General features: G+C 34.4%; 1 protein-coding gene and 1 long non-coding RNA gene across 4 annotated transcripts in view; one reads left to right on the top strand and one right to left on the bottom strand.

Annotated features, from left to right (window-relative positions):
* Positions 1-27,768, top strand: part of LOC136028865 (pseudouridylate synthase TRUB2, mitochondrial-like) — a 48,485-nt gene continuing 20,717 nt past the window's right edge. The window contains exons 1-5 of one of the 2 annotated variants that reach the window (XM_065706807.1): positions 1-196; positions 6,956-7,282; positions 11,122-11,371; positions 14,029-14,204; positions 23,029-26,551. In XM_065706807.1, coding sequence (XP_065562879.1) covers positions 64-196; positions 6,956-7,282; positions 11,122-11,371; positions 14,029-14,204; positions 23,029-23,243 — 1,101 coding nt within the window. In that variant the 5' untranslated portion in view covers positions 1-63 and the 3' untranslated portion in view covers positions 23,244-26,551. Of the gene's footprint in view, positions 197-6,955; positions 7,283-11,121; positions 11,372-14,028; positions 14,205-23,028; positions 26,552-27,768 lie in introns of those variants that run through there. The other variant, XM_065706806.1, reaches the window with a different exon arrangement.
* On the bottom strand, positions 4,200-11,316 carry LOC136028866 (uncharacterized). Of its 2 annotated transcripts, none has more exons than XR_010617895.1 (3): positions 11,190-11,316; positions 7,109-7,245; positions 4,200-4,482 (listed from the first exon to the last, which is right to left on the bottom strand). It is a non-coding gene; the product is annotated as an uncharacterized LOC136028866 (long non-coding RNA). The 2 variants fall into 2 exon arrangements; XR_010617894.1 differs by having other exon boundaries at positions 7,109-7,321; positions 11,190-11,278.

Here is a 27,768-nt window from a genome sequence, read left to right as displayed (position 1 = left end):
AAAAATTCAAAGCGGAGAACACATTTTCTCAAATATTTAAATCTTAAAAACGTGAATTGGGAAATGACTTCAGTTGACTCTTGTAAACTTGCTTCAAAAGCTGCAAGAGAGCTGACTGGACTGTTTTGTATTCACAAACCGTCTGGTATTACAACAGGGAGATTGAAATACAAAATTTTGCACAAGCTTTCCCATGGTTTGTTCCTCTCATAAATTTGTTTATTGGCTAGACCTAGGGTATACAAGGTTTGAACAATCATTTTTTGGCAAGCCTCTCTTATTATTTATAAAAATTATAGATAACCCAGTGTTTCTGCTTTTAAAGTAGGGTACTGAGCTAATGTAACATTACTTACATAAATAAATTCAAAGCCCAAGCTTTATTCTTGGGAAGGGGTATTCAAGCTCCTATTTCTAATTCCTGGAAAACTGCCTTGAATAGATGGTATAAGTTCTTATGGTAATTTTTTAGAATAGTAGCTCTTCAGTAGTAGAATAAAAAGAAAGACTTTTAGATTGCTAATGTATGTTCATTGTTCTGGTTTATTTGCATGTTAGACACTACATCCTAGCCTATCCTTCTAATGGGCTCATATTGCCCTAGGATATGTATAACTTAAGGTAAAATTCTAGTTAATTGACTTCTTGCTATCTTGGAAAGGGTTTAGGCTAGGAAAATGAAACTTTGAAGTGGAAGGAGTGGAAGTACCCACCTCCACTCCTTCTCCCTCTAGAGGACCCTGAAATTTGTCTACATGGCAGGTCTATACCTATTGAAATTTTGACAAAACAACATTTAATCTTAATTTTCAGGTACTAATTGCTTTTTCTCTGCCTTTAGTTCTGAAAATGCAATTCCTGTTATTTAGGTAGAATTTTGAGCCATATCAATTTTCTTTTTCAAAATTTAGGAAATTTATTTTCATATTTTTAAAACCTTATAAAATGGAATTGAGCAAAGTTATGAAGCAGAAAACAATTTTGTTGTACTTCAATTAAGCAGAAGATCTATTTTGCAAGGCTTTACATTTATAAGACACATATTTTAAAGGTCATCAAAGGTCAGGGCCCTCTAGAGGGAGAAGCAGTAGAGGCAGTTGTTTCAAAATACCTTCCTGGGGCATACTTTAGTCTGTAGATTCATCCCTGAAAGTTTCATTTTCCTAACCTAGACCCTTTCTGATATAGCAAGAAGTCAATTAACTAGAATTTTACCAAACTTAATAATTTAGGAAAATTGGGTAAACCTTTATATTAACAAGATCTTCAGATATCTAAGAAACAAACTTATTCTCTAAAATCAGAATTTCATCCTGAATCCAAAAATGACATTTTTCTCCATTGCAAATTGAATATTAAGGTCTGTTCAGACCCTCAAAGATTATACTGTTTTCTTGTATTTTACATACAGCTTATATAGCCTACCTGCCATACCATTAATGTTGCTATAAGTGGTTTACCTGTAATTTGAATTAGTGGTGACAAATTTGAGAATCAATAAACACATAGAAAATTTATAATATGGGCTATGCATTTAGGTAAGGGAAGATTTAGAAGAGAAATGAATATCATATTTGGATTCATGATGAATTTGCTGATTCTAGAGGTAAGTTGGTTTCCTGGCTATATGAATGATTTTTTAACATAAAGTTTCACCAAAAACTGATGGAAAAACAGATAAAATGGGGAAACCAAAGGACTATGATTCATTGATGTTTGCTATGTATTATAAAGTAAAAATTTCTTTGTTTTTTTGTTGTTATTTTTTTTATCTAGCCTAGGCCTATATTGTACCATTTGAGGGGGGTGGGACTAAGGATGTATTATGAAAATGTAAAAATTAATAATCTAAAAGGGTCTATCTTTTAATTCTAGAAAGCAGCTATTCTAAACCTTTTACTGTTATTACAAGTCAACAATTAGGCCTACTCAAAAGGAAATACTATGAATTTGTGGACACAACTTTAAAACACTCTGAAATGCTTACTTATATTAAACCACATCACTTTACCTTACCTCTCCCCTATGCTTTTGGTCAATCAGTAAAAAAAGAAGTTGGTAAAATTGTGGCACTTCACAATGCAATTTTTCCAATGCTGCTAAAATTTTTTCCATGTTGCGAAAATGGGACAGAAGTAGTTTTCTGTCCCAGTTTTGCACAGTCAATTTGGAAACACATTTTATTTGAATGCTTGCCCATGCTGGATAGAGCCTTTTAAGAGATGACAACAACAACAACAGCTAAATTGACCTAGAAATAAAGAGAAGAGGGGTCCAAAGTTCTTTTAACATTGCTAATCATTTGAAGAAAACTGGGAAAAAGGTAGACATTTTTAATCCCTGCAGCCAAAAGTGCAGAGTGTCTGCTCTATTAAACTAAGACTTCAAGAAAGATGATGTGAAGTCAACAAATGCATTTTAACTTAATTGAATGGCCCAGATGTTACCTTTCCCTTGAAAGAATTTAGTTCTTTCAGTTCTGAGTTCAAATGCACAGAACTTTCTCTTGACACTGAAATCAAATCCTGGTTTGCCCCATGATGCAGTTGAAAAGATCCTCACAGCTGTACAATCTTTTAACACAGAAGCTGTGCAGCAGATCCAAATTAAATTTCATTTCAGTGATGAAATTTAAAAATATGCAGAAAGAGTTGACCCTGTATCAGACCAGTCACTACAGCCTGGTTCCCTCCACTCCTTTGTTCAAAAGTATGGGAAAATATCATGAAATGGAAACTTAATCAAATAGGAGTGTAGGAAGCAAAGTCTCATCAATCTTGAAAATGTGGATATGGTTACCTACTGGTGTTTTTTTTTTTTTTTTTTTTCAAAGAAAAACTTCCAGAACTGAGGTATATGCAATCTAAAACTCAGAGTGATATTTGTGCTATCTCTTTTTTCTCAAATGTTGGTTGCCAAAAATTTTTTGAGTCCAACAAAAATCATAAAGACAGACAGGCAGAGGAAGCTTAAAACAGAAACATATGGAATTCTGAAAATAAAATATCATATGAAGTAAGCCCAATAAAGTGCCCCATGCACTTGTGGAGACAAGCTGCTACTGCTGCATATAGAAAGACTCAAGGCTTCAGCTAACATTAGAAAAAAAGATGGTCTTAAATCTGATTCTTACTAAAAATTGATTTTTTTTTTATCAATTTAATAGGATACTGCCAACATCTAATGGATTGTTCATACTGGTATGATAAACAGTGTGGCATACAACCCAAATTACCAAAAACAACCACATAAAATAAATATTTATTTATTTTGATCACCATATCCACTGGCATACTGACAACAACCAATTGCTGTGTCATGTCATGCATAACAGAAAACAGAATTGAAATCTATTTCTCTTGCTCATCTTTGTATATCAAATATGCCTTTTGCACCTTATTACACAAATTATGAACAGTGCCTCAGTATTGTTTTGTTTTTTAACTTTTCTATATTACTCAAAATACATCCTGAGCAACTTTCTATCCTTGAAGTTTAATATTCAGTTGTATTTGAGTAGATCTGTCAACAAACAATTTTTTTCTCAAACATTTTATTAACATAAACACAACTCAATATGAAAACAAGCAAGAAAAAAAAATAATAATAATGCTTGAAAAAGCAACCAGCTGGATATCATTAATGCCAATCCATTGTACCAATTAGAATGAGAAAAGGGGTATTCCAAAAACAATAGTAGAGAAAAAAAAATAATGGCAAAGAAAACAAAATATCTGCATATGGTCCAGAATCCAAAATCTGGCACAGGTCTTGAGTTGCAAAATAAGTTGTCTTGAACAAATGCTGTTAAAAGTCAGAATAACACAGCTTTACTTGTGATTTGGAAAGAGGTTAGAAAATGTTGAAACCTATAAGGATTCTGGTATTGAAAACAGGTGTTTTCCCACCAATCTTTTAGGGATTTCAAAAAATATGAAGTGGGAACACTGACTTTTTGCCCTTAAATCTGTTTCAACAAAAGAAGAGAAATGTGAAATACATAGAATATTTAATTTGAGCTATATGTTTGCTCATCATTATGGGTAAGTAAAGTAATTTTAGGAATGAGATAATTGAATATTTGATGATTTTTAAAAGTTTTTTTGTTAACTTTATGCATTTCCTTTTCAAATTAGTTGTTGTTGGTACTGGGATAATTTTTGAATCCTGTTTAGAGGTTTAAAATCATTGGCACTTGCACTGGTTTCTCCATCTTTAATTCTGCTAATTATACAAAATCTAAGAGATGATATGACTTCTGGATTTGACTGAGCACACATTAAGTGCTAAAAGCAGTTGCCCCAGCAACCATAGAGCCATTAGGGTAAAGAAACCAATGATTTGACAGTGTAAGTTTGGAACCACTGTTGAAATTTCCCTTCTAAACAGGATAACTCTGCTTAGTCATGACTTGGAACACTATCTCTTGAAGCTGTTGTTATATTTTGACAATGCAAAACATAGACGTTATGTCCATTACACCTAGATGAGAAAAGAATATTCAATCAGTTTCCTGTTTTTGACACAAAATCAGCTCCCAACAATTCTTTAGCTATGTAATGTTCAAACTGTCATTACTTGGTTATTCTTCTTTTTTTTTCAAAGTTGTGACCAGCACCAATGCATCAAGATGCATCTGGTCTTTGCTAAAATGTAACCACATTGACTTTTTCTTGATAACATTAAGTTAAAATGGCAGCTAATATTTTATTGACAAAACTATGTTCCAAGTGTCAAAAATTCTTGTCTGATGTTGTGGAATACCAGACCAACTAATAATGTTCCTTTTGCCTTCTACTATGGGATTCATTTCTTTTGAGAATATCTTGTAGTAACCTTGTCAAAATTTTTGATAGACAGCAACAGGCCCTGTCAAAACATAGGTGACTCTGTCAAAACTTTACTGAACATATAAAACAGATGAGAAACAATTGGTGTTGAAAGTCAAGGGTCCTCTGACAAAACATAGTTATTGAATTTACAGGTGCTTTATCAGCAAAGAGAGATCTTGATGATTATTATTTGCAATAATATTTCACATGAAAAAAACATTTAAAAAAGTTTTTTTTTTTAAATTGTAGTTCTAGATTTTTTCATCATCTGAGTAACTGCTATTTGGCCTCATACTAGTTTCATATTTTTAAGCATAGCATAGTATATATTTTTAAGATAGCATAAATTTGAAGTAGACCCTTTCTTAGTAAATTTTGTATGTTTTTCTTTCAAATTGATCCCAAGCCATAAAAAACAAAATATTCTCCCTGTACCCCTACCTAATTATTGTGGAATTCCTCAAGGAATCTCGTTAGGACCATTCCTATATGTAGTATTGATTAATGAAATTGGTAAGATTCCCTCAAAGGATCCTACATCAAATTCCCCATCAAAATCCTACCCCTGTTTTGGACAAAGCTAAGAATTTACATATGAAAGTAAATTCCACTGAGTCAAATATAATGACAATAATCTTCTTGAAATTCTTGAAATCCACCCAAGTTTTCTTAGACCCAAAAAGCTAATAAAGCATGTTAAACTCCTTGGTATCACAGGTTTCTAATAATCTTAGGTAGAACATGCATATTTCAAGAATTCTGAACTTTCCAATCAAAGGATAGTCAAAACTAAAATTGTTTAAAGTGGATTAAAATGGTAGATTAAATTAGAAATGGCCAAATGTTGACAACACTTTCACTGTGAACAACAAATAAATCTTTGCTGGGCCATTAAAGCTTAGAGGAAGTGGGCCATTCAAGATAGCATTTGTAGAGAGACCTATATCATATATTATATTTTAGAAACCTAGTTCACACAATTACACTCCAAATTCATCCCTATACTTGAGGCAATTTTTTCAGTTTTTTGCTTCCACTGCCTGAATAGTGTTTTATACATTTTCACATTAAAAAAAATTGAAGAAAAACGAAAAAATAAAGTAAAAAGAATAAGTATGTTGAATGTTGAATTCACAAGTATTCAAAAACAGGTAACTTTTTTGTTCTATTGAATTTGTCGGTGAAAACACTCCAATTTCGGAAAATCAGAGTTTTGTACCCTTTTCTTATAAAACATCAAACTTCTAGCTAAACAGTTTGATTCTTAGATGCTTTTTCTACATGCTGAAACCCAATTCAAACCAAAAGTCTTCAAATTAAGCCTTCCAGAGTAGAAAAAGTTTTTTTTTTTTTACAAAAACTGTCTATCATTAGTGCCTTTATCCTACTTACTTGATATATTTGTTTTTGCCAAGGGTACTTTTTCAGAACTGCTAAAAAGGCTAGAATAATTACATTGCATGAAGGAGGTACTCAAGTTGATCTTGCTAATTAGACCTATTTTCATTCTTTTAGTTTTTTCAAAAGGTTTTGGAAAGCCTTTGCAGCAGCTACTACTCCAGTTTTTAGAAAGGAAAGGGTTTCTTAATAATTGCTAATTTGGGTTCACAGTGCACACCAGGGCTTGCCACCCAAGATACACTAATGATATTGTGATTATTCATCAGTAAATCTCTGGATTCTTGTTGACTAACTGCTGCAGTTCTCCTCTGTGTCAGAAAAGAATTTGATAGTATTTGAAATTCAATTCTTCTTGAGAAACTTGAACAATTAGGAATGAGAGCGATTGCTCTGGACTTGTTTAGGTCTTATCTGAGGAAATCTCCCATTTATATGAGAGAAGATTCAGGAAAAAATGTACTCACTGATAACGTTGAGCATAACTTTTGTGAGTTTTTACTTCAAACATTTAAGCTGATGTAAGTCATGTTTCAGTTCAGCCTGGAAATATAGCCTTAGGGTAGCTCGAATATTAAAATTAAATTTAAATGGGGCCTTAGAAGTTTAAAAATAACATTATGGCTCTCATTGTTTGGAGACCCAAAAATAGAACCACTCTTGAAGGAGATGTTTCAAGGATTCTGCATTCTAGTAACTGAATTTTAATTTCCTTTTCTTTTTAGAACTGTCAACAAAGTTTAAGCCACAAGTTCCTCGGCAGTACTTTCAGATTGTCCCACAACCACAGCTTTCATCAGTATCTGAACATTTAAGAGTAAAAACTATTGAGAATACTGTAACCGAAAATTTGCAAGATGTCGAAAATACAAGGATACCTTTGGCAGAGGTGACTCCAAACAGCTCAGATCTAGTAATGCACACAGACTATAACGTTATAGTTAGACCAAACTTTGCAGACCTGCCTATAGTTTCTGGAGATCCAGTTTTGCCAGAAGATTTCAAATTTGGCTTTCTGAAATATCTTGGGTTTAATACATCTGGACTTTTACGTAAGTTGGTTCATCTTATCATAGTTGAAGAGTAGCTGCCTAATGAGAAAAGGGTGTACAGCAGATGGCTCTTTTTGAAATTTGTAAAACTGTATAGATTTCATATTATTTTAAATCAATAACAATTAATTTTAGCAGCATAATTAGTATACACTTTAGTAAGCTAAAGTGTCCAGAGATCGAAGGCTGCAGCTTTAGTCCTTCTCTCTTCTTGTCAGACTAGCCCAAAGATACAATATTTTCAACACTTGGACAAAATATTGGATTTTCCCAAAAAATGTATTTTTTTTTATCAAAAGCTTAAACCCTTGAAGATGTCTAGATAACTCCCATTCTTTCCTGAAAGACCATAAATGTAAAAATTACCAAATGCAAGATCATGGGAATATGACACTTTTTTTTGTAAGAAACTGTTTTTAAACCTTCCTTGCCACACGGAAATTTTTTTACACCCTTTTCCTGGAAAAACATTTCGGGTACCTTTTTACCTGGATAAAGCTTCTCAATAGCTGAATAGGCTACAGACAGCTCAGTGAGTTTGAAAACTCAATTTTTGTAGACGAATTTCATTTAACATAATATTTTTTTTCTCCTCTCTGCATATAAAGAACTGTAAAATAGATGAATAAATGATAGATGGAAAGAAGAAAAAGAGGACATGCAAATTAAAGACAATAGCTTTTAATATTTTGAGTTTATTAAAGTTTGACAAATTATTTGACATACTATTAAAGCTATGACAATGAACGCAAATAATGCATAATAATACAATTTAAAACATAGTAAACAAACAAATCGCTTTTGCTTCGTCTGCTAAAACCTGCAGGGATAGCACAATTATATCAGGATAATGGTAAAATATAACTAAAAGCTCTTCTCACTTTCTCCTCGAATGCATAGGATAAGTTATCTGATTTTGGCATGGACCTTTCCCTGTCTAGTTCCCCGAATAATGATCCAGACAGCCCTTTGGATTATATTGATTTATTAATCAGTGAATTTGTTGTATTGACTCAGTTTTTGTTGATGGTTAGTTATATTAATCTGACAAGTGTCTGTCTGACATTGTATGTCTGTGTCTGTGTTTTTCTTTCTTTTTTTCATATCTGACGTAAAACACTAATTCGGCGCCACGCGCTGTAAAACTTGTTTTAAAATAAAAGTCTCTCTCCCTCTCTCTCTGTCTCTCTCTCTCTGTCTGTCTGTCTGTCTCTCTCTCTCTCTCTCTCTCTCTCTCTCTCTCTCTCTCTCTCTCTCTCTCTCTCTCTCTCTTCCATCTTATAAAAATTCCAAAACACCAAAGTCCCTAGTGATGTGGCCTATGTGTTTCTCTCCCATGCTGAAGTCGTGTAGAAATTTTATAAAATAGATAAAAAGATAATCGAAAGTCTAAAAAACAGATTTTCCTATCAATAGATGCATCAAAAGAATTGGGTGTTAATGCTGATTATAAGAAATGCTTTAAGTTTAATTTTACCTATCAAAAGCTACGAGCCTGAGAGAATTTGGCTGATTTATGAAAAAGTGAGCCAAAGCCAAGGAATTTTATTGAAAAATGCACTTTCAGATTTGTCGTATCAAAAAACCCTACTGTAGAGTTTTCAAACTCCCATCTGTAAAAATCTGAAATTGTGTATGTTTTGCCAGAAGAAAGGTTGTAGATATATGTTTATTCTTTTTTTTCCATTTTTTTCTTTGTTCTTCTCAGGATGATCGTATTGAACCAATGGTCTGAGAAGACTGGGAGAAGGCTCATTTGAAAAGATATGAAAAGCTATAGTGCCCTTTTTAAGTGCCCCAAAAATTGGAGGGCAACAAGCCTTCTTCCCATGCCCTTTTTCCCAAAATTCGTCAGGTCAAAATTTAAGATGGTAATTTTGTTCAGTATAGTTGAAAGGTGCAATAACCTTGTCTTCAGGGATGACATAACCCCCAAAAACCCTGAAGGAAGGGCTGCAAGCTATGGAATTTGCCCATTGTTTACACATAGTATTTTGTATCAGGAAGTATACCGACATTTTTAGGGGGATTTTCTGGGCGATAGATTTTCTACAGGGAGAATTTTACATTAGGATGAAAGTTTCTGGGGCGAGCTTTCCAGGGGAAATTTTACAGATGGGGACTTTGCCAGAATTTATATACGAAATTCGTTTTATTTTTTTTTACTTTTTTGTTGGTAACCCCATTCGAACCGTAGAGATACTCTGTTGACCATCTGCGGAATTTTCAGCGAAGATGGAATTCTCTGGGAGATTTATACGTGGTGGCGATTTCACACAGGAAAAATTCTCCATGAAGGAATTATCACCAAGAGAAATTGTCTATTGAGAATTTTTCTGCAAGAGAAACTTTATACTGGGAGGAGAGTGATTTCGGAAAATATTCTCCACAGAAGTTTGCGTCATTATCTGAAAACGACCAGAAAAAAAATAGAATGAAAGTATAGTAAGGAGTATTTTTCAGGCGAAATCGTAAGCACGAAATTTTTCTGGGGAAGTTGCAGCGAGGATGAAATTGTCTGGGGTTATTTTTCCGGGAAATTTTTTTTCCTGGGAGGTACTTTCCATGGAGGAATATTTAGTAGGGGGATTTTCCGTAGAGAGGGAGGCGAATTTCCTGGAATCACTAGAAAAACAATTTGAAATTAAACTAATTTTTCTGCTGAAAATAAAGAGCAACATTATAACTTAAAGCGATTATATGTTATTCTGTATATGAGGAGGGCTGCGACCTGCTCGATACCTCAATCTACGCTGAAGTTCGATATTTTGTTCCTATTCTTTAAGAATAATTCCTGAAACACAAAGGCCGTTTAGTTAGATTCAGAACCTTTTTTTAAAGTGCTTAAGAAACTTTAGCGTGAAGATAAGGGCATTCAGGGGGCTGCCCGCCCCCTATAACACGGAATAATTTTATGTTTAATTTCCACAAAATTATGAGAAAAGGATGAACTTTTCATTAAACAAATTTCGGATTTTGAAGACTTACAAGTAAAATTTGTCTCTGGTGTCATGAATTTATGACAAAAATTGAGCTGGGCTTGACTTTGGAAAAAAGAGAGAGGTTAGGATATTGACGATTTGTTGTGCTCTATAGATTTGTTACTTTTAGGCTGGAATTCAGATGAATTTTCTTTTCTTATTTCTTTTTATCGAAAAGTCAAATGGAAATAATTGATAACCACATTGCAACAAACTGTGTCTGGATCGAGGTGGCTGGACCCTGGATCTACCTCTGGTATAGAAATTAAACCCCTATGCTGGTGGAAGTGCAAGATTATGTATGCTCGCAGAGATGTGGCATTTCATCTTTTTTCTGCCTAAAGGAACTTGATTCTTACAAAAAGAATAAAGATCCTCCGGAGCCATTGCTTGTCTATAGGGCATCGAATCGACGTTTCAGTTGCTGGGTGTTTTCACAGGGACAAGTAGCAAGCTTGTCGCCCAATTGATTCTTTAGTGTAAGAATTTTGATTGAAGGGATAAGAGGACTAGACTATGGAACGTTTCTTTTTAGTTTTGGACTAAATAACCAAAAAGCGCGTTGTTTATCTGATTGTTTATATTTTGAATAGGAGAGAGTTTACACTCCCTCCCTTTGGGTAAGACTTTAGAAACTCGATATAAAAGCCAAAAGTTATCTTTTGGGGGCCGGGCTGAGCCTCTAGAACTACTGTGTTTTAATCCGCTTTTCCGAAAAATTTCATTTTTCACCCTGTTATTTATTGATTTTATTTGGGTTATACCGCCCAAGCACACCCTGGAAATAGCATTAGTGATGTCAAATTGTCCTTAGAATACTATAATTTTTGGTTTCAACTATAATATAGAATATTCCAGTTGCTGGAATCAATTTGACTGGTCGGGCTATGAATGTTTTAAAAACTATGAAATGGGGAAGAACCTACCAAGTGCATGGGGAATTTGGAATTGCTACTGACACGTGTTGGTCTCCGGATGTTCAGCCAAGTCCGTTTCAAAATGGCGTGGGCCGAGTTCTTGAGAGGTCAACTTATGGCCATTTGACAGCTAAAAGACTTGAAGGCTTATTGGTTTCTGTCCAAGCGAATTATATGAAAGCTATGCTTATGTAAGTTTTTTTTAGCTATTTATTTTTTTGTGGTGTGACTTGTTTTGGTGTCTTACACCTCCCACGTCCTCATTTAATATTAAAATGAAATGGAAAAAGTGAAAAAGATAGAGTTTTTAATAAGGCATTAAACTTTTAAAGAAAAAACCTTTTCACACAAATAATATTAAAAATTCCGAATGTTTTGAATTCATATCTAGAAATTAAAGGAGAAGAAATGAGAAAAAGCTAGTTAATTTAGTTAACTAGTTAAAAACTAGTTACCAATCAAGGTTTGCATAAAATATGAGAAAGATCATAAACACGAAGAAAGACAAAGAAAAATACGGTTATAATCAAGACCAACAGGATAATTACAGTCATGCGACTAAGTAGAATCAATTGGTTCATGTTATTGTTTATGTCCGGATTTTCTCCTAAGAATGTAGCAATCTTTAACAATTAAAATGTAATAATTTTTTTTACAATCTTAAGTATAATTAATTTGACCTATTGTGCCATTTTGGCCAAAGCTAATATATTGTCTTCTTTCCAACATAAAACTGAAATAAGGATAATTGATTAACGGAATAAACACTGTAACAATGACCTGTCTCCCTGGGTTGCTGTGGTTTTGTCACAAGAGCGACGCAAATTATTAAATTAAAGTTTCTGGCAAATTAGTTAAAATTCCTAAATTGCAAAATTAGTCAGAATAGATTTCAGTTTCCAGAAAAGTTAGAGATATTGGGAGGAAAAATCCATTAAAATGATATCAATGATGGTTTTTCCTTTGTTGCTTCAGTTTGTAACCCTCAGTGAAGTTTGTTTGTCTGACATTATAAAAATGGATCAAACGGTATTTCCTAGCAGATTGATATTGAAAAGTGTACATGGATTCAAGACCAAGTTAGAGCCAATGCCTCACCCTAATTTCGGTCTTTAGAAGAAGAATATCTTATTGAATTGTCTTGCGGTAGTACATTGAAGATAAAATTTGGTAGAATGGAACTTTCTGATTTTTGGATATTAGTAAAAGAAGACTATCTGTAGCTTGGTGGTAAAGTTCTATAAATATTAATTCCATTAGCAACAAAAATATTATCAATCATTCTTACACTTTGTTTAGTTACTATCGTTGATACACCAATCAGAGGATACAAATGTTTTGAAATCATGAAGTTTAAACATCAACATGCTGATTGGGGAAATCTAATAAAATAAAATCAAAATCACCTGTGAGAAAAGCAGTGCACTCTGGCGGTATTTTAGCAAACAGCTTATCAAACCCGTCAGTGATATATCATCCAAATAAAAGCTATGCAGCTTATACACCGTCCTAATTAGATTAGTTTGTCCCTTGTCATAGTAATAAAATTATATTCCTTAAAAAGTGTTATCGTCATATCTCAACCTTGCTGCTACTCTTCGTCAGTTATCCCAGCTGTGTTTTTTTATCCTTATAACAAGTTTAGACACATTGGTTTCAACACAGGTATGCGAAAAGTTACAAAGCAGCCCGTAGCAGAACTCAACCAAATTGCAAAAGTTGGGGATAGTAGAAGCACTTGTATAGTAGAAGAACTCAACCAAATTGCAAAAGTTGGGGATAGTAGAAGCACTTGGAAAATTGTGTCAGACAAAATTTTCCGACGAATTTTACTAGGCCATGGAAACTCAACTTTTACTATGCTACCGTACTACCCAACTTTTTGCACGCCAGTTTCTAAGCCTGTAGAAAATCCTTGGTAAACTGCCTAATGTTTTTCCTACAATCCTATACGTTGGTTTGCAATGTCTATGAATTTGAGAAAAAACAAGTTTGAGGGCAACCCGCTTTTTGTTTATAAATACTCTAAAGGGGTAAATACAATGAAACAAACCCCAGCAGCTCTATCGGTAGAGTATGTGGTCGGGAGGACTCCTGATATGAGGGTCGTGGATCCGATCCCTACAGATGATGTGTTCTTTGATTGGTAAAATGTACTAATATTAATAATTCTTTCTCTCAAGGGATCAAAGAATTCAATTAAAGATGGATGGTTTTATCTTTCTTAAAGGAAGTGTTTCCAAAATTATAGCTTTGTTAAGTGTTTCTTGTTTTGTCTCATGGATTGGAGAAACGAATTGAAATTTTAGGGAATATTCTGGAGGAGGAGACGGGGCGACTTTCTCCTTATTTTGAGGGGAATGGGTCGGTGTGAGGGAGCTCCCTCTCCAAAGAAATAGCATGCCTCAAGTTCTTTTTCTAGGTACTTAGATTCTCAGTTTTGATAAAAGTAAGCGTCTGGTATGCCCCTCTGCAGTGCACACGAAGGGCACTGCAGTACCCTCCGATTTGTTGCGGTGGTTTTGCCAGATTTTTGGGAATAAATTGTGACATAACTTGTAAGTATGATGAAATTTACGCTGAAAATATGGTTCCTGTCACTAAAAGAATAGTTCCTGAGGTATGGAACGCCAAAATAAATACATACGAAGCCCGTTTCTTGTCATTCGACTGATTTTTCCCTTCTGTTACAAGGGGTTGCATCTGTGACCCCGCCAAGACCGGTGAGGATAGGGTTCATGTTCGTTTCTTGGTCATATACCTACTAAGTTCTGGTTAAAGCTGTATTACACACTCCATCTGAAGATTTATCTATTTTTATTGTGTATCTCCTTGTTTATTATTTCAGGAATGAAAAAATTGACCTTGAGTCCGAAGCTGCATATGAGCTAGCTGTTTCTGGTCTACTATTCCCGGGTGAAAATTTGAGCGATTTATCTGATCCCAGATATGAAAAAGACTCGCAAAGTTTTGGAATAACTGACATTCGCCTTGTAAACTTCAAATCCCCACACTTTGTTTTAGGTAAGTGAATCCTTTGAAGTAGGCCTAGGAGTAAATTGGCTATAGATTTAACGTGAATTTGTAGATTTTACGTTATTTTGACTGCAAGATTCATATCAAGTGTGGAGTTGGAGTTTTGGTACCTGTGAAGATCCAGTTGCTAGTTGTAGGAGTAGTAGTATCATATTCATCTAATCCATTAGAGCTTCATTTTACACATCATTTTGTAGCTTATTACGAAAAAGAGTTAGAACAGATGAAAGGAAACATGAAGCGGACTCGGACTAAAATCAATGAAACACTGGGGCATAAAAAGGAAAAGGACCAGATTAAAACGATGAATTTCAGTGAAAAATTGTTAATAATCCATAAGAAATTGCGAACCTTCCTCTGAATTTTTCAGAGGAAGGTTCTAAGCTGTGCCAAAAGCAGTTAAAAGATCAAAAGACCAGTCCCCAAACTTAAACTTCGTCATGTTACTTCTGAGTTCCTTTTTACAAATTGTGATGAAAATGAAATAAATGAAATATTTATGAGAATGAAATCGCAATCTTGTGGAGTAGATGAAGTATCGTCAAAAGTTGTTACAGCAACAAAAACAATTGTTATTCCTATTTTGACTCATCTGATTAATATATCACTTGAAGAGGGAACTTTTCCAGAAAGACTTAAAATAGCCCGAGTGCTATCACTTCACAAAGGGAAGTCAAAAATTGACCCGAGTAATTACCGACCCATTTCTATTTTACCTTTTTTTTTTCGAAGATTTATGAGAAAGTAGTCCATAAAAGAATGTATGAATGTATGATTCTGCTCCAAGAGCAGAATCTTCTTTGTTATACCCAATTTAGCTTTCGAAAAGGACTCCCTACGGACCTTGCAATTCTGAAATTGGTTGACTGGGTGATTGATGCATTTGATAAAGGCCTAATACCCGGAGCTTTACTTTTGGACATTAAAAAGGCATTTCAAACTGTTAATCATGATAAATTACTCCAAATTCTTGAATCAATTGGTGTACATAATGTGGCTTTAAAATGGTTTTGTTCGTATTTTACAAGTTGTAGAAAATGCAAATGCAATACCAGAGCGCCATCTTTTACCATGCGGAGTGCCACAAGGTTCAATAATGGGGCCACTAGTTTTTCTCATTTATATTGATCATGTAAAATATTGTTTATCTGAAGCTAATATCATAATATTTGCAGATGACACTTCTTTTTGTTGCATGTGAAAATCTACCTTCTTTATTTAGAAAACAAATGGAAATTGCTCTGTCTGAATTTGTATCGTGGGCTGATTCACAATATGTAACACTAAATCATGGTAAAATAAATTTTATTTTTTGTATAAATCGGATCAGTCTAAAAAGACCTCAATTTAAATGTATAAATAATATTATAAATAGAGTAAAAACCAGTAGATATCTTGGATTTATTATTGATGAGAATATTTCGTGGAAAGAACATGCCAAATTAATTGGTAAAAAACTTTCAAGGTCCCTTGGATTTATCCGCCGTCTTAAATTCCATTTTCCTAAAAAAAAAACCTGAAAATGATTTATCATTCTATTTTTCATCTCTATTTGTCTTATGGATGCTCTATATGAGCAAGTAACTCCATCTCATGTTATTAAAGAATCCAGATCATCTAAAATAGGGCCATTGAAATTATATCATCTCTTCAGCATTCAGATAACATTAACCTCCATTTTGAACTTACTAAAATATTTGATGTGTCAAAGATTAGGGATTTTCAGATCGCAACTTTTTGTTTTAAATATTTTTTGGCAACCTCCTTCCATCATCATTTGAAAATCTCTTCACTTTAAATCAAGATTGGCATACTTACGAAACGCGAAATCCATATGACATTGTCCACGAGACACCGTCAACAAAAAGAGCTTCTTTTTTAATTAGATTTTTTGCACCAGCCTTTTGGAATTTAATCCCCTTGGAATTCCGGAACTCAAATAACCTTATTACCTTAAAGCGAGTAGTGAAGGGTCATTACAGAGATACTGCTTAGATTTGTATATCGTGCGGTCCTCCTCTTTTCGGTTTTTTTTTTCTTTTCTTTCTCTTCGTCACATCCCCCCTTTTTTATCTTTTTGTATAAATTCAGTCGATTGGTTGTTTCTATTTGTTGTTTGTTTAATTATTATTTAGTTAAGTTTCTGTCCTAGCCAAGCACTTTTTGTGCTTTCCTGGCAGATTATGTACAGTAGTTATGTGTTTTTTTTTAATATATATGATTGAATTGAATTGAAATTGCTGTTGGTTATTAGTAATTTTCTACATGAAAAATGCGAGGTTTTTTCAAGAAGAAGGATAATAAAATCTTTTCTTTAACCGAGTTAATTAAATAAAAAATAAGAATCTTTTTTTTCCATTCATTATTATTTCTGCATGTATTAGCTAAAAAAAAAATTTTAAGTGGTGTCAGTACTCCAGTCGAGATTTTAAATTTTGTGGGATGTCTTATATGTCTCAATAACCTAGGGGACCTCTCAATGTGTTATAGCTCTATATTTTTTCTCAAAACATACAACCAGGACGCTAACTGTTAGTTTCCAACCGAATTCGAACGAGATCCAGTAATCTTTTAATTTGGGTGTATTGGTAACAAGACAATGCAAGAAAAACTCTTGCGGGGCAAACTAGCTCACAACATCCAATGTGTGAATTCTGATGTATGGAGTTTATAGACATAACCAATTATTATACGCTAACAGATGTTTTTAATTATGAAGGAGAACACATAAATTACAAAAATTAGGTAGTTTTTAGGTTTTGCAGGCAGCTGTCAATATTCTTATCAATATTTATCTGAGTTTTGGTTTAATCATCATTTCCTATGAATTTAGTAATTTAATCAATGGTTTAAAAATTTTAAATTTGGAAATCCTGGAGTTCCAGGCTATCCAAAAATTTATACTGGAGGTTTCCCAATCAATGTATCATGTATGTTAAAAAAAAGAAGGGTATAGATTTCGACTGTCCAAAGCTCTAAATATTCAATTCCTTTAATCCAGAAGTTTTTTGTTTTGCCCGTCTTCATTGTTTGACTTTGAAAATCAGTTTACAAGTTACCTGATTATTGATTATTATTAATTTTTCAAAGAGATAGACGGGTTAAAAACTCTATTCTTGCTTTACAAGTATATTACATAATTTTAGAACTTCATGGAAGGGAGTGAACGGCGAAGCTCTGAGGGTTTAATAGAATCCGAAGCTGAGCTAGCCTGCTATGGATGCTCTTCCTCTATTAAACTCTTGTCAGAGGTTCGCTCTTTACTCCCTTCCTTGTAGTTCTAAGATTACCTAAATTATGCCACAAGGGGAATTATCCCCTCCAAGAAAATTCCCAACGAGAAGATTCCCCTAGGAAAATTTTCCCCGCAGAGTATCTCCCTTCTTCCTCCTGGAAAACTCCCTTATGTATCAATAACGACCGTATTTTTAAATTTAAAAATATTTAAACATTTCCTCCAAAACGTTCTCCCTCCGACTATTCTCTTGCTGAAAACCCCCCTCAACTCTCTGGAGAAAATTACCTCCGAAAATGGCCCTTCATTAGGAATACAGTCCATAAATCGGAAAATACGACACCGCACTGAACCGATAAACACGAACATCAGTTTTTTCCCAACAATCATGCTCTTTCTAATAGAGCTAATGTAAGACTCAATAAAGTTGTAATTTATCCCTTATTTATGAAAATTCCCTAATTAATCTATATAATTTACTTATTCAGAGAGTCAGAAAAAGATATAAAATTCAAATTTATTTTAATACCGGAATCCCTCCCCACAGAAATCCCTCATTGCCTGTAAAATAATGACATTATTTTTGAATTTGGATTAATATTGTTGCATACCAAATCCAGAGAGTTTACTGAAAAAGAAATTTTATATTTCCGGAATTGCGTCAGATGACATAATTCATAGTTCACTGTAATTCACAGTTAACTAATCTGTTAATTGAAAATCCAGAAAGTGTAAATATTTTTACCGGAAATAGCAGTCAATTATTTTGTTCAGGGGGTCTCTACATTTAGTTAGCGTGGAAATTATTAAGAGGGTCTTGGGGGCGGGGGACTTAATACCTAAAACGTTGACAAAAATGCCGTCAAAAGCTTCTAAAAATTTCTTGGCAATGGGATGAATAGTAATGCATATGGGACCACCAGATAGTAAGATACATACGTCTAAACGTCTAAACGTCTATGCGTCAAGATACTATACGTCTATTCGATATATCTAGATTATTTTATGGACTGCTATTTGTATATATTATTTGGTTTTTGAAAGGCTAAGGGAAGAATTGTATTTCTGGTCCCTTTCCTAATTTTCCTTCAGTTCCCATGATTTAAAATGTAATGCTTGTGCCTGATGTTTAATTAGAAAATTGAATTAAAAATAAAGAATAAAAAAATAAACTATTAAGAACAGTTTAATTAAAAACTTGGATATAGATAGATAGATAGATATTTATTGCAACAAAAGCCACTTTGTGCCAGGCAAAAATGAAACAAAATAATACCCCATGATGCTAACTAACATAAAAAATGTGTAACAAATGGTATATAATAATAAAAAAAAGTATAACAATTGCAAACAAAAAACAAAAACAATAAGGCACATAATACCATAAAACTAACATAATTACGCAAAATGTCACAGACATTATCAATATATTTTAAAAGTTTTAAAGCTACATGGATCATGGCTGCAAATAAGAAAAAAGAAAATGCTTCAAGTACACCATAGAAAATAACTTTCAACGTTCGTTTTTTGTCCTGCCTATCGTCCACCCTCCAAAAATCTCTCTCTGTGGTGCATGGCTACACACACGTACCTCACATTCTTAATATCCACTTTACTTTTACTCTTTGAAATTCTGACTATCTGATCCGTCCCATTCACCCCAATTCCAAAACTTCTTCCCTCAAATCCTTCAAATAATTTCAATTGAACATAAAGTGCTCTAAGTCCTCATTTTCTCCGTATTTCGGGCAAAAATATAAACCCCTCTGTGATCTAAGTCTCACCGAATACTTCCTTTTTCACCAAAAGACCAGATTAAATTTGAAATTGTCATTTCCCTGATTTGACCATCTGGGGGGGGGGGGTGAGGGACGGTTAAATTGGAAAAATTAGAAAAAATAAAGAAAAATAAGCAGAAGTCCTAGATGCGTTAATGATATAACCGAAAGGGATTGGCTCCATTTGGAGAATTGGGGGGAAGGGCTAATTCTGAAAAATTAGAAAAAATGAGGTATTTTTAACTTACGACGGAGTGATCGGATCTTAATGAAATTTCATATTTAAAAGGAACTCGTAACTCAGATCTCTTATTTTAAATCCCGACAGGATCCAGCGCCATTGGGGGGGGGAGGAAGTTAATACTGGAAATCTTGGAAAACACTTAAAGCGGAGAGACCAGGACGAAACTTGGTGGGAAGAATAAAAACAAGCCCAAGATACGTGACAAACATAACCGGATCGGATCCGATCTCTTTTTGTGGAGTTTGGGGGGGGAGTCATATGGAAAAATTAGAAAAAATAAGGTATTTGTAACTTACGAACGGGTGATCAGATCTTAGTGAAATTGATATTTAGAAGAATCTTGTGCTTTGGACCTCTCATTTTAAATCCCGACCAGATCCGGTGACATTGGGGGGAGTGGGAGGGTGAAACGAATGGGTGATCGGATCTAAATGAAACTTGATATTTAGAAGGATCTTATGTCTCAGGTGCTTCATTTTCAATTCGAATCTGATCAGGGGACATAGGGGGCTGGAGACGGGAAACGGAAATCTTGGAAACCGGAAATCTTGGAAAACGCTTAGAGTGGAGAAATCGGGATGAAACTTGGTGAGTAGAATAAGCAAATGTCGCAGATACGTCATTGACGTAATCGTACTGGATTCGATCTCTTTGGGGAGTTAGGGGGTGGGTTTAGTGCTATGGCGAGTTTGGTGTTTCTTGACGTGCTAGGACAATGAAAATGTGTAGGCGTGTCAGGGAGCTGCACAAATTGAATTGATGAAGGCTTTGCTCCTTCAGACTCAATTATATTGCTCCGCTGCTTGAATTCATTCACTGATGTATCCATTCACTCTGACAATATTCCCAGATCCCCTCTGATCGATTATCCCTGTTGAGCTATTGGGTCACTCTTTTTGTATGTAAGCTCATTCTGTTAATCTTTGCTAGTATGTCTGACAAGTTTTGGGCTTGATTTTCTACTATTATTAGTTTCTTAATCCGAAATTATTTTAACAAAGAAAAGTACATAACTTTCTGGGGGCAGCCCCATTTACTTTCTTCCATTATACTCCTACGTCCCACTCAGCTACTATCCTGTCCAATTTAACTAGCAAAATCCGTATTATACAAGCTGTCTAATATCAGTGAAAATGTTAACTTATTCACTACTATCTGTCAAACGTAGCTTATTCCACTTCGGATTAAATCAGATAATGTGCAAAATCAATATAACCAAAAACTGGTTTTTTAACATGTAATCCTCTCAACATACAAGAGATGTTCACTGAATGAATACCTAGTTTAAACTGTGTTTGCCTAGTTTGAATGCCTATATTGGAAAGCAGTTTGCAGAAAAAAACCTGTTTGTAAAAAACTACTGGCTGAGATATTCGGGCAAAAGATTAAGCCTATATCTTCGTAATCTAACTTAGTTTTTTTTTCTTCTCGAATGAGGAAATATACAAAAAATCCACTCTTCACGTATAATCAAAAGTTGGTTCTAGCTTTAACCATTGCCCATAAATGTTTCATATAAATGCGAGTAAGTTCCAACCTACCTCTAGGGTTGCCAGTGCCACGGGGTGAGAACTTATTGTACACAGTGTCATGAAAAAGTAATTTTCAAATCTTTTAGGGACAGTGGTGGTTCTTGCCTCTCTCGTGCCCGGGGCAAAATCTTTATTAGTCCTCCCTCCGTCTTCCACAGAATTTTAAGGGCAACTTTTAGCAAAATTTTCATTTATTAACCAATTCTTTTAAATTAATTAATAATTTATTTTAATTATTTTTTAATTTATGATTTAAATTGTTTAATACCATTAATTAATTTAATTATTATTATTTCCTTATATTTCTAAAATTTACTTTATTGATAAATTAATAATTTTCATTTATTAACTGCGCCCTCTATTTTATTTTCACAAAGTAAAATTTCAAAAGCTACAAAATGATCATAACGGTCAGATTATTTATTTGAAACTTTGTGCCCCTAAAATTTCTGTGCCCGGGGCAAATGCCCCCTATCCCCATAAAACCGCCTCTGTTGGGGTTGGGGGACTAAAGTCAAAAAGCTATGCACGGAGTTAGTTTGTGAAGCCATTTCAGTTTGCCAGTTTTGCCAGAATTAATACCAATGATAGAAGTAACAACTACATTTTGTTTTTACTTTTGATTTTAAAGGATGTTTTGCCTTTTCATTTTTGATTACCATTTATATTTTTTTATATGTATATGAATTTTTCTTCAAGTTTTGTGAAAAACCTTAGCGTTATGCAACGGGAAAATGTACTTTTTGTAATTTATCTTAACAATTTTGAACCAAGGACAAATTAAATAAGGTTATATTATACTGCTGGAATTTGACTTGCCAAACTAAAACTCTTTCATCGTCCTCTCCCTCACACACCGATGTGTCCAGAAGAAATCCATACTCCAGTATAAATAAGTAAACAGTTAGATCCTGAAAACGTTTTTAGCTGGTTCGGTATAATATTTTGGGGAACAAGAAGAGGGGATTGCAGAAATAATTTACAACTTTTGACTGAAAACGAAAACAGAAATAATGTGCTGAAAAACCATCTGTGCAGAAAATTTTTCTATAGAACCATAAAACTCTTGATACCCGAATTCTCTTAACATCTCTAATGCTAATAGGGCTAAAATGTTGCAGAAACAAAGAAGTGGGGGAACCAGAGTTAGTTAACGTGATAGCCCTCAGATCCCTTAGTATCTTTTGTTTTCTTAGAGTTTTAAGTCGTAATGACTGTGGAACAAAGAAGAGGGTATTTCTGCAATTCGTCACTTTGAAATGGATTAAAGACAAACATAATGTACTAATAAATTATGTAGAAAAGAAATCCTTTTGATTTACTAAAGACTGAATATCCCTAAAGCCTCTAAATATCCCTGATTCTTCTAGTTATAATTCAATTTCGTACTCAAAAATTAGAGGGCGAGGGGTGGGGGTAACATATTTTTAGGTAATCCAGGGGCACTAATTAGTTTTTTTTATTTATATAATGAAAATAGCATAATTGTCTTTTCAATAAAAATACAAGAAAGATATTTTCAATGGATATACCCCAAAAACGTCCAACTCTTGGGGGGTACCTCCTCCCCCCTTACTGTCGTCACTGCTAAAAATGCTATGGTGAAAAAGAAGAGGGTATCTCAGAATCAATTCATAAATTTGGACTTAAAATGGAAATTTTAGTAGTTCGCTGAAAAATTATTTATCGAACAAAGGATGATTTAATATCCCTAGTTGTCTAGAGACAACTAGACAACTCTGAGACAATCTCAGAATCAATTCATAAATTTGGATTTAAAATGGAAATTTTAGTAGTTCGCTGAAAAATTATTTATCGAACAAAGGATGATTTAATATCCCTAGTTGTCTAGAGCAACAATGTGCTGTTGAAAAAAAATATGAGTGGGTTAAATAACTAATTCATTACCTTTGCCAGAAAGGGAAAGCAAACAATAGGCTGGAAAATTATCTGTGTAGGAAAGTTATTTGCTGAATCACGAACACTCAATTTTTTTTTTTTTTTTTTTTTTTTTTTTTTCTAGAGCTGCAGTGTATTGGTGACAAAGAAGAGTGGATTTCAGAATTAATTCATGACATTGGACTAAGAATGAAGACAAACGCAGTGTGTAGGAAAATTATCTGCATTAAACATGGACCATTTACAAATCAAATGGGCCTGCTTCAAAAACACTGGACCCATGCTCATATCCTGAATGCAATAGAAGATGCAAATGAAGTTTTACTATCTACAATTTAAGCTTAGTCCTTTCTCTAGGTTCTCGTTAGACCATTGTATTATGATATATCTGTATTATGAACTAGATTGGCGACCAAACTGATTAGCTCTGAAACCAAATAGTGTAAAATGTGAGAAGGAATATAAAGTGATCTGACGGTGGAGAATATTAAGAAATTTTGTGTTTGTTTATGTTTACAATTATGAGTATAATTGTAGGCTATATTAAATTTTGTACAATTATAGGCTACAAAATTAGTTTATTTGCAATTTTTGGAATTTTTTTCTTATGTAACTTTTGAACTATAAAATAGTAAAGTGTAAAAAAAAAGAAAAACCATCGATTTTAGCCAAGATTACTATGTTTAAACTAGAATATCTCGGCTCTTATTTAAGATAAAGTAGTGAAATATGTTTCTATTGCTTAAATAATATATTAATAGGCTGTGCAATATGATAGTACTTTTAGAAAAAAATTTTGTTGAAAAAATTCTTTAAAAAAAAGCAGTTTCAAATCCATATTTCTAAAACTTTGAGAAAAATAAATTTTGTGATTAAGATGAGATTTAAACGCATGCAAAATTTTGAACATTGCAATTTGAGAAGTTTTTTTGCTATTACCAAATAAGTACCAAGGGATCAGCAACTTTCAGAAATTATGTAAACCATGCGGTATGTACCAAGCATGGCTGAACTCTGTCTTGCATCGCGGGATTGTAAAGCACACATGGCGCTTTAATGGAAAGTGGCAACCCCGTAATGAGTAGAAGCAGGGTGAAAACCAGCTATAGACGTGCTCAAATGATGGAAAAATGTAGGCCTAGTAACTTGTTACTAAAAGGGAAATTCAAATGAACTGTCTACATCATTGAATAATTACGAACCAGGAAATTGTTCTTATTGAGGGGTCAGCTACTTTCTGCCTCCTAATGTACATCTCAGCTCATACTTGCGATAGAGACATGAACTTTTTTTTGAATTTATAGCATTTTGAATAAGCTTTAATATGATGTGTGGTAGCCTACAATTATTTTTGGAAATGGAAATATTCTGCCCAATAATTTTTCTAAAGTAGCTTAAAAAATATACCTTTTTAAAAATTTGAAAATATAGTTGTTGTTCATTAGTGTGAGTTTCTAACGTGTGCAAAATTTCAATATACGAATCTGAAATTTTTTAAGTTGTTGCCAACTCTTACTTAGGGGTTACCAAACTGTTCAAGAAGTGTACTTTTATTCGGAAGATCGGAAAACGATAATATTGCACACTCTCTCCCCTGACTCTTGGATTTTCACAAATTGTCGCCACTTTTCAAGAAACGTACTTTACTCGGAAGATCGGAAAACAATATGATTGTACCCTCTCCCCCTGACTCTTGAATTTACACAAAGTGACGCCACTGTTCAAGAAGCGTACTTTTATTCGGAAGATTGGAAAACGATAAGATTTCACCCTCTCCCCCCCTGACTCTTGGATTTCAACAATTTGACGCCACTGCTCAAGAAGCGTACTTTTACTCGGAAGATCGGAAAACGATAGGATTGCACCCTCTCCCCTTGACTCTTGGATTTACACAAAGTGACGCCACTGTTCAAGAAGCATACTTTCATTCGAAAGATCAGAAAACGATAAGATTGCCCCCTCTCCCCCCTGACTCTTGTATTTTCACAAATTGACGCCAGTGTTCAAGAAGCGTACTTTTATTCGGAAGATCAGAAAACGATAAGATTGCGCCATCTCCCCACTGACTCTTGGATTTTAACTAAATGACGCCACTGTTAAAGAAGCGCACTTTTATTTGGAAAATCGGAAAACGATGAGATTGCACACTCTCCCCCCTGACTCTTGGATTTTCACAATTTGACACCAATGTTCAAGAAGCGTACTTTCATTCGGAAGATCGACTTCGGCTACTGCAGTCTGATTTGAGTTATTTGGTTTTCTGATTGGTCAGTCAAATAGGTCAGGTTCAGATTCATTCTCTATTTGCTCATCCTTGTCGTCAGCCTTGCAGTACCATCTCGAAAAGCTGTTAAGTGATATGGGCGGAATCTGCCAACGGTCCACCGACGCAGCGCTGCGAGTAACCATCTGCTTCACATGGATGAGGGAATCCACAGTTTTCACTTCTTCAATGGGGCCTATGTTGAAGCATTATTTGCAGACATAGTTAAGGCTTTTGATAGTCTTGATCATAATGTAGTTGTGGAAGAAGCAAAGGCTATGGGTGCCCGTCCATTTGTTGTACGAATGCTAGCTAATTTTCTTTTTGAAAGATGTCTGTGTGTCCAACTTCCTGATCATGAGCCATCTGAATTTGTAAATATCTTTTGTGGTTCGCCACAAGGGACTAAATTAGGCCCGCTTTCTTTTCTTATTGTTTTTAACCGTATTTTAACAACAATACGTGAGCGTTTTAAATTTGCTGATGATTTAACTGTTTTATCACTGCGACTAACCCCTCCGACTACTGAACAGTCTGACTTGATCAAAATCTATCATGATCTAAAAGCTGAATTAGGAAAGGTAAAACTGGCGGTCAGTGAAACTAAGAGCTCTTATATGACATTTTCCTTCCTAAAGGGTAACAACCACTCTTCTCATAATTCCATACTGCCAACAAAGAAAACTGTTAAAATACTTGGGATTCTTTTGGACGATGATTTAAGATGGAATTTGCACGTTGACTATCTGACTAAAAAAGGCGCCTCGCTTTTACATTCATTTTCCAACCTAAAAAGATTTGGGACACCAACTGAGGTTTTAAAGTCTGTATACTGCAGCTATGTTAGACCTTCTCTTGAGTATGCATGCCCTGCTTGGCATCCGGGATTGACAAAAGATCAAACAGATAGACTTGAGACGATACAAAAAAGAGCTGTAAAAATTATACTTGGACAAAACTACTCAACTTACGAAGATGCACTGAAACAACTCAATTTGGACTCACTTGATAGTCGTAGACATAGTCGTAGACTTAACATATAGATTTGGACTAAATTGTTTAAATTCCCCAGCTCATTGTCGTCTACTACCCAACTTTGCGAGCCCCCCAACTGGATGACCAGTTACTAGACTTCGACAAATAAAAAACAATTGTCCACAGTTACTGACTTGCTCAGCATATAGTACTGAGAGATATCGCAAATCATTTGTTCCATATTTTACCCGTCATTTTAATAATATTGACGCGACTAATATTTAATGTTTGATTAAGATATTGTTTGTTTAAATTTTCCTGTGAGTGTTTTTGAAGGTATAAATTATTTTTGTCATGACATGCTAATGCTAGCTCTGGCTATTGTAGTGAATAAATATATTCTATTCTATTCCAACCGATTTCGCAACTTAGTTTTAATGTTTATTACTTGAGAAAACTGTCTTTCGGCACTTGCACTTGAGTGAGGTAACGCGCATAAGTTCAACAAAAAGTTTGATAGTTCAAAGAATTTGGGAGTGCCGTCGGGATTCTTCACATCTAGAAAAAGCTTCTAAAAATAAGATGGCGAGGACACTAGCTCTTCAACACCAGACTTCAGGATTATTTCTTCTTTGAAATCTGACAGGCTCAGCCACTGGTTTTCGAGAATGTCTCTAGCAGAGTCTATTTTGCTCTGACTTTTCCCCAGGAGTTCGCTAAATCTGCTGGTCAAAGGACTAATCGTTTCAACAGTTCCGTTCACGCGCAACTTTCGGGTCTAAGCACCCGAGAGCTTATCACGTCTTATATTTATGTTTGACCCGCTTTCTCATCTGCTTCACCAGTTCAACGTAGAATCCCAAGCACGTCAGCCTAAACTAGACAACAGCTTTCCCTGATGCTCCTTCTTCATTCAGATTAGCTTCTGTGTTGGGACCACACAACACATCTTTGTAGTCTCGGGGCTCAAGAGGCAACTCAAAAGCATCACTTCCATTCAGGATTTCCAGTTTCACGAAGCTCTTGATGGCTTTCAATGTCGATCTGAAGCTTGTTATCAAAGTGTGGATCATTGTGTCCCCAGACTGGAACTGTACGTTCAAGGTATTTACCTTACCAAGCAAAATGACAGATCACCAGATATTGGCTGTCAATGGGTACTCAGTTTATCCCCAAAGGCTCTTTATTCAGTGCATAGTGATGTTTCCAGTTCACAAAAATTTGTTAAGATAGTCCATAAGGTTAGATATGAGATTATGTGCCTTGAGGGTAGATTTAAACAATGGCACAAGAGTCAGAACTTGTCATAACCATTGTCAGAAAGACGAGAAAAAACAATGTTTCATTAGGTCAGCAATAACCACGAAAAAAATAAAAAAATACTGTTGATATGTCAGATTTTATAGCCGAACTAGGCCTTCCTCAGCAAAATAGAAACCTCACTTTTTCACATCTTCATGACAATGGTATAAAGAGGTCAATACAGAGTCGCTTCACATTTGAACTTCTTATGTTTAGGGGTGTCAGACAATCAGAACTGAGACACTGAGTGGTTACACAACTAATTCAATCTGAAAAGCTATCCTAACTGAAATAACCGTGTAAACATTATGCTAAAAAAAAATG

This window comes from Artemia franciscana, chromosome 7, assembly GCF_032884065.1.
Source record: "Artemia franciscana chromosome 7, ASM3288406v1, whole genome shotgun sequence".
Lineage (NCBI taxonomy): Eukaryota > Metazoa > Arthropoda > Branchiopoda > Anostraca > Artemiidae > Artemia > Artemia franciscana.
The sequence above is the reverse complement of the archived record's forward strand: the minus strand, read 5'-3'. Positions and strand labels throughout refer to the sequence as shown.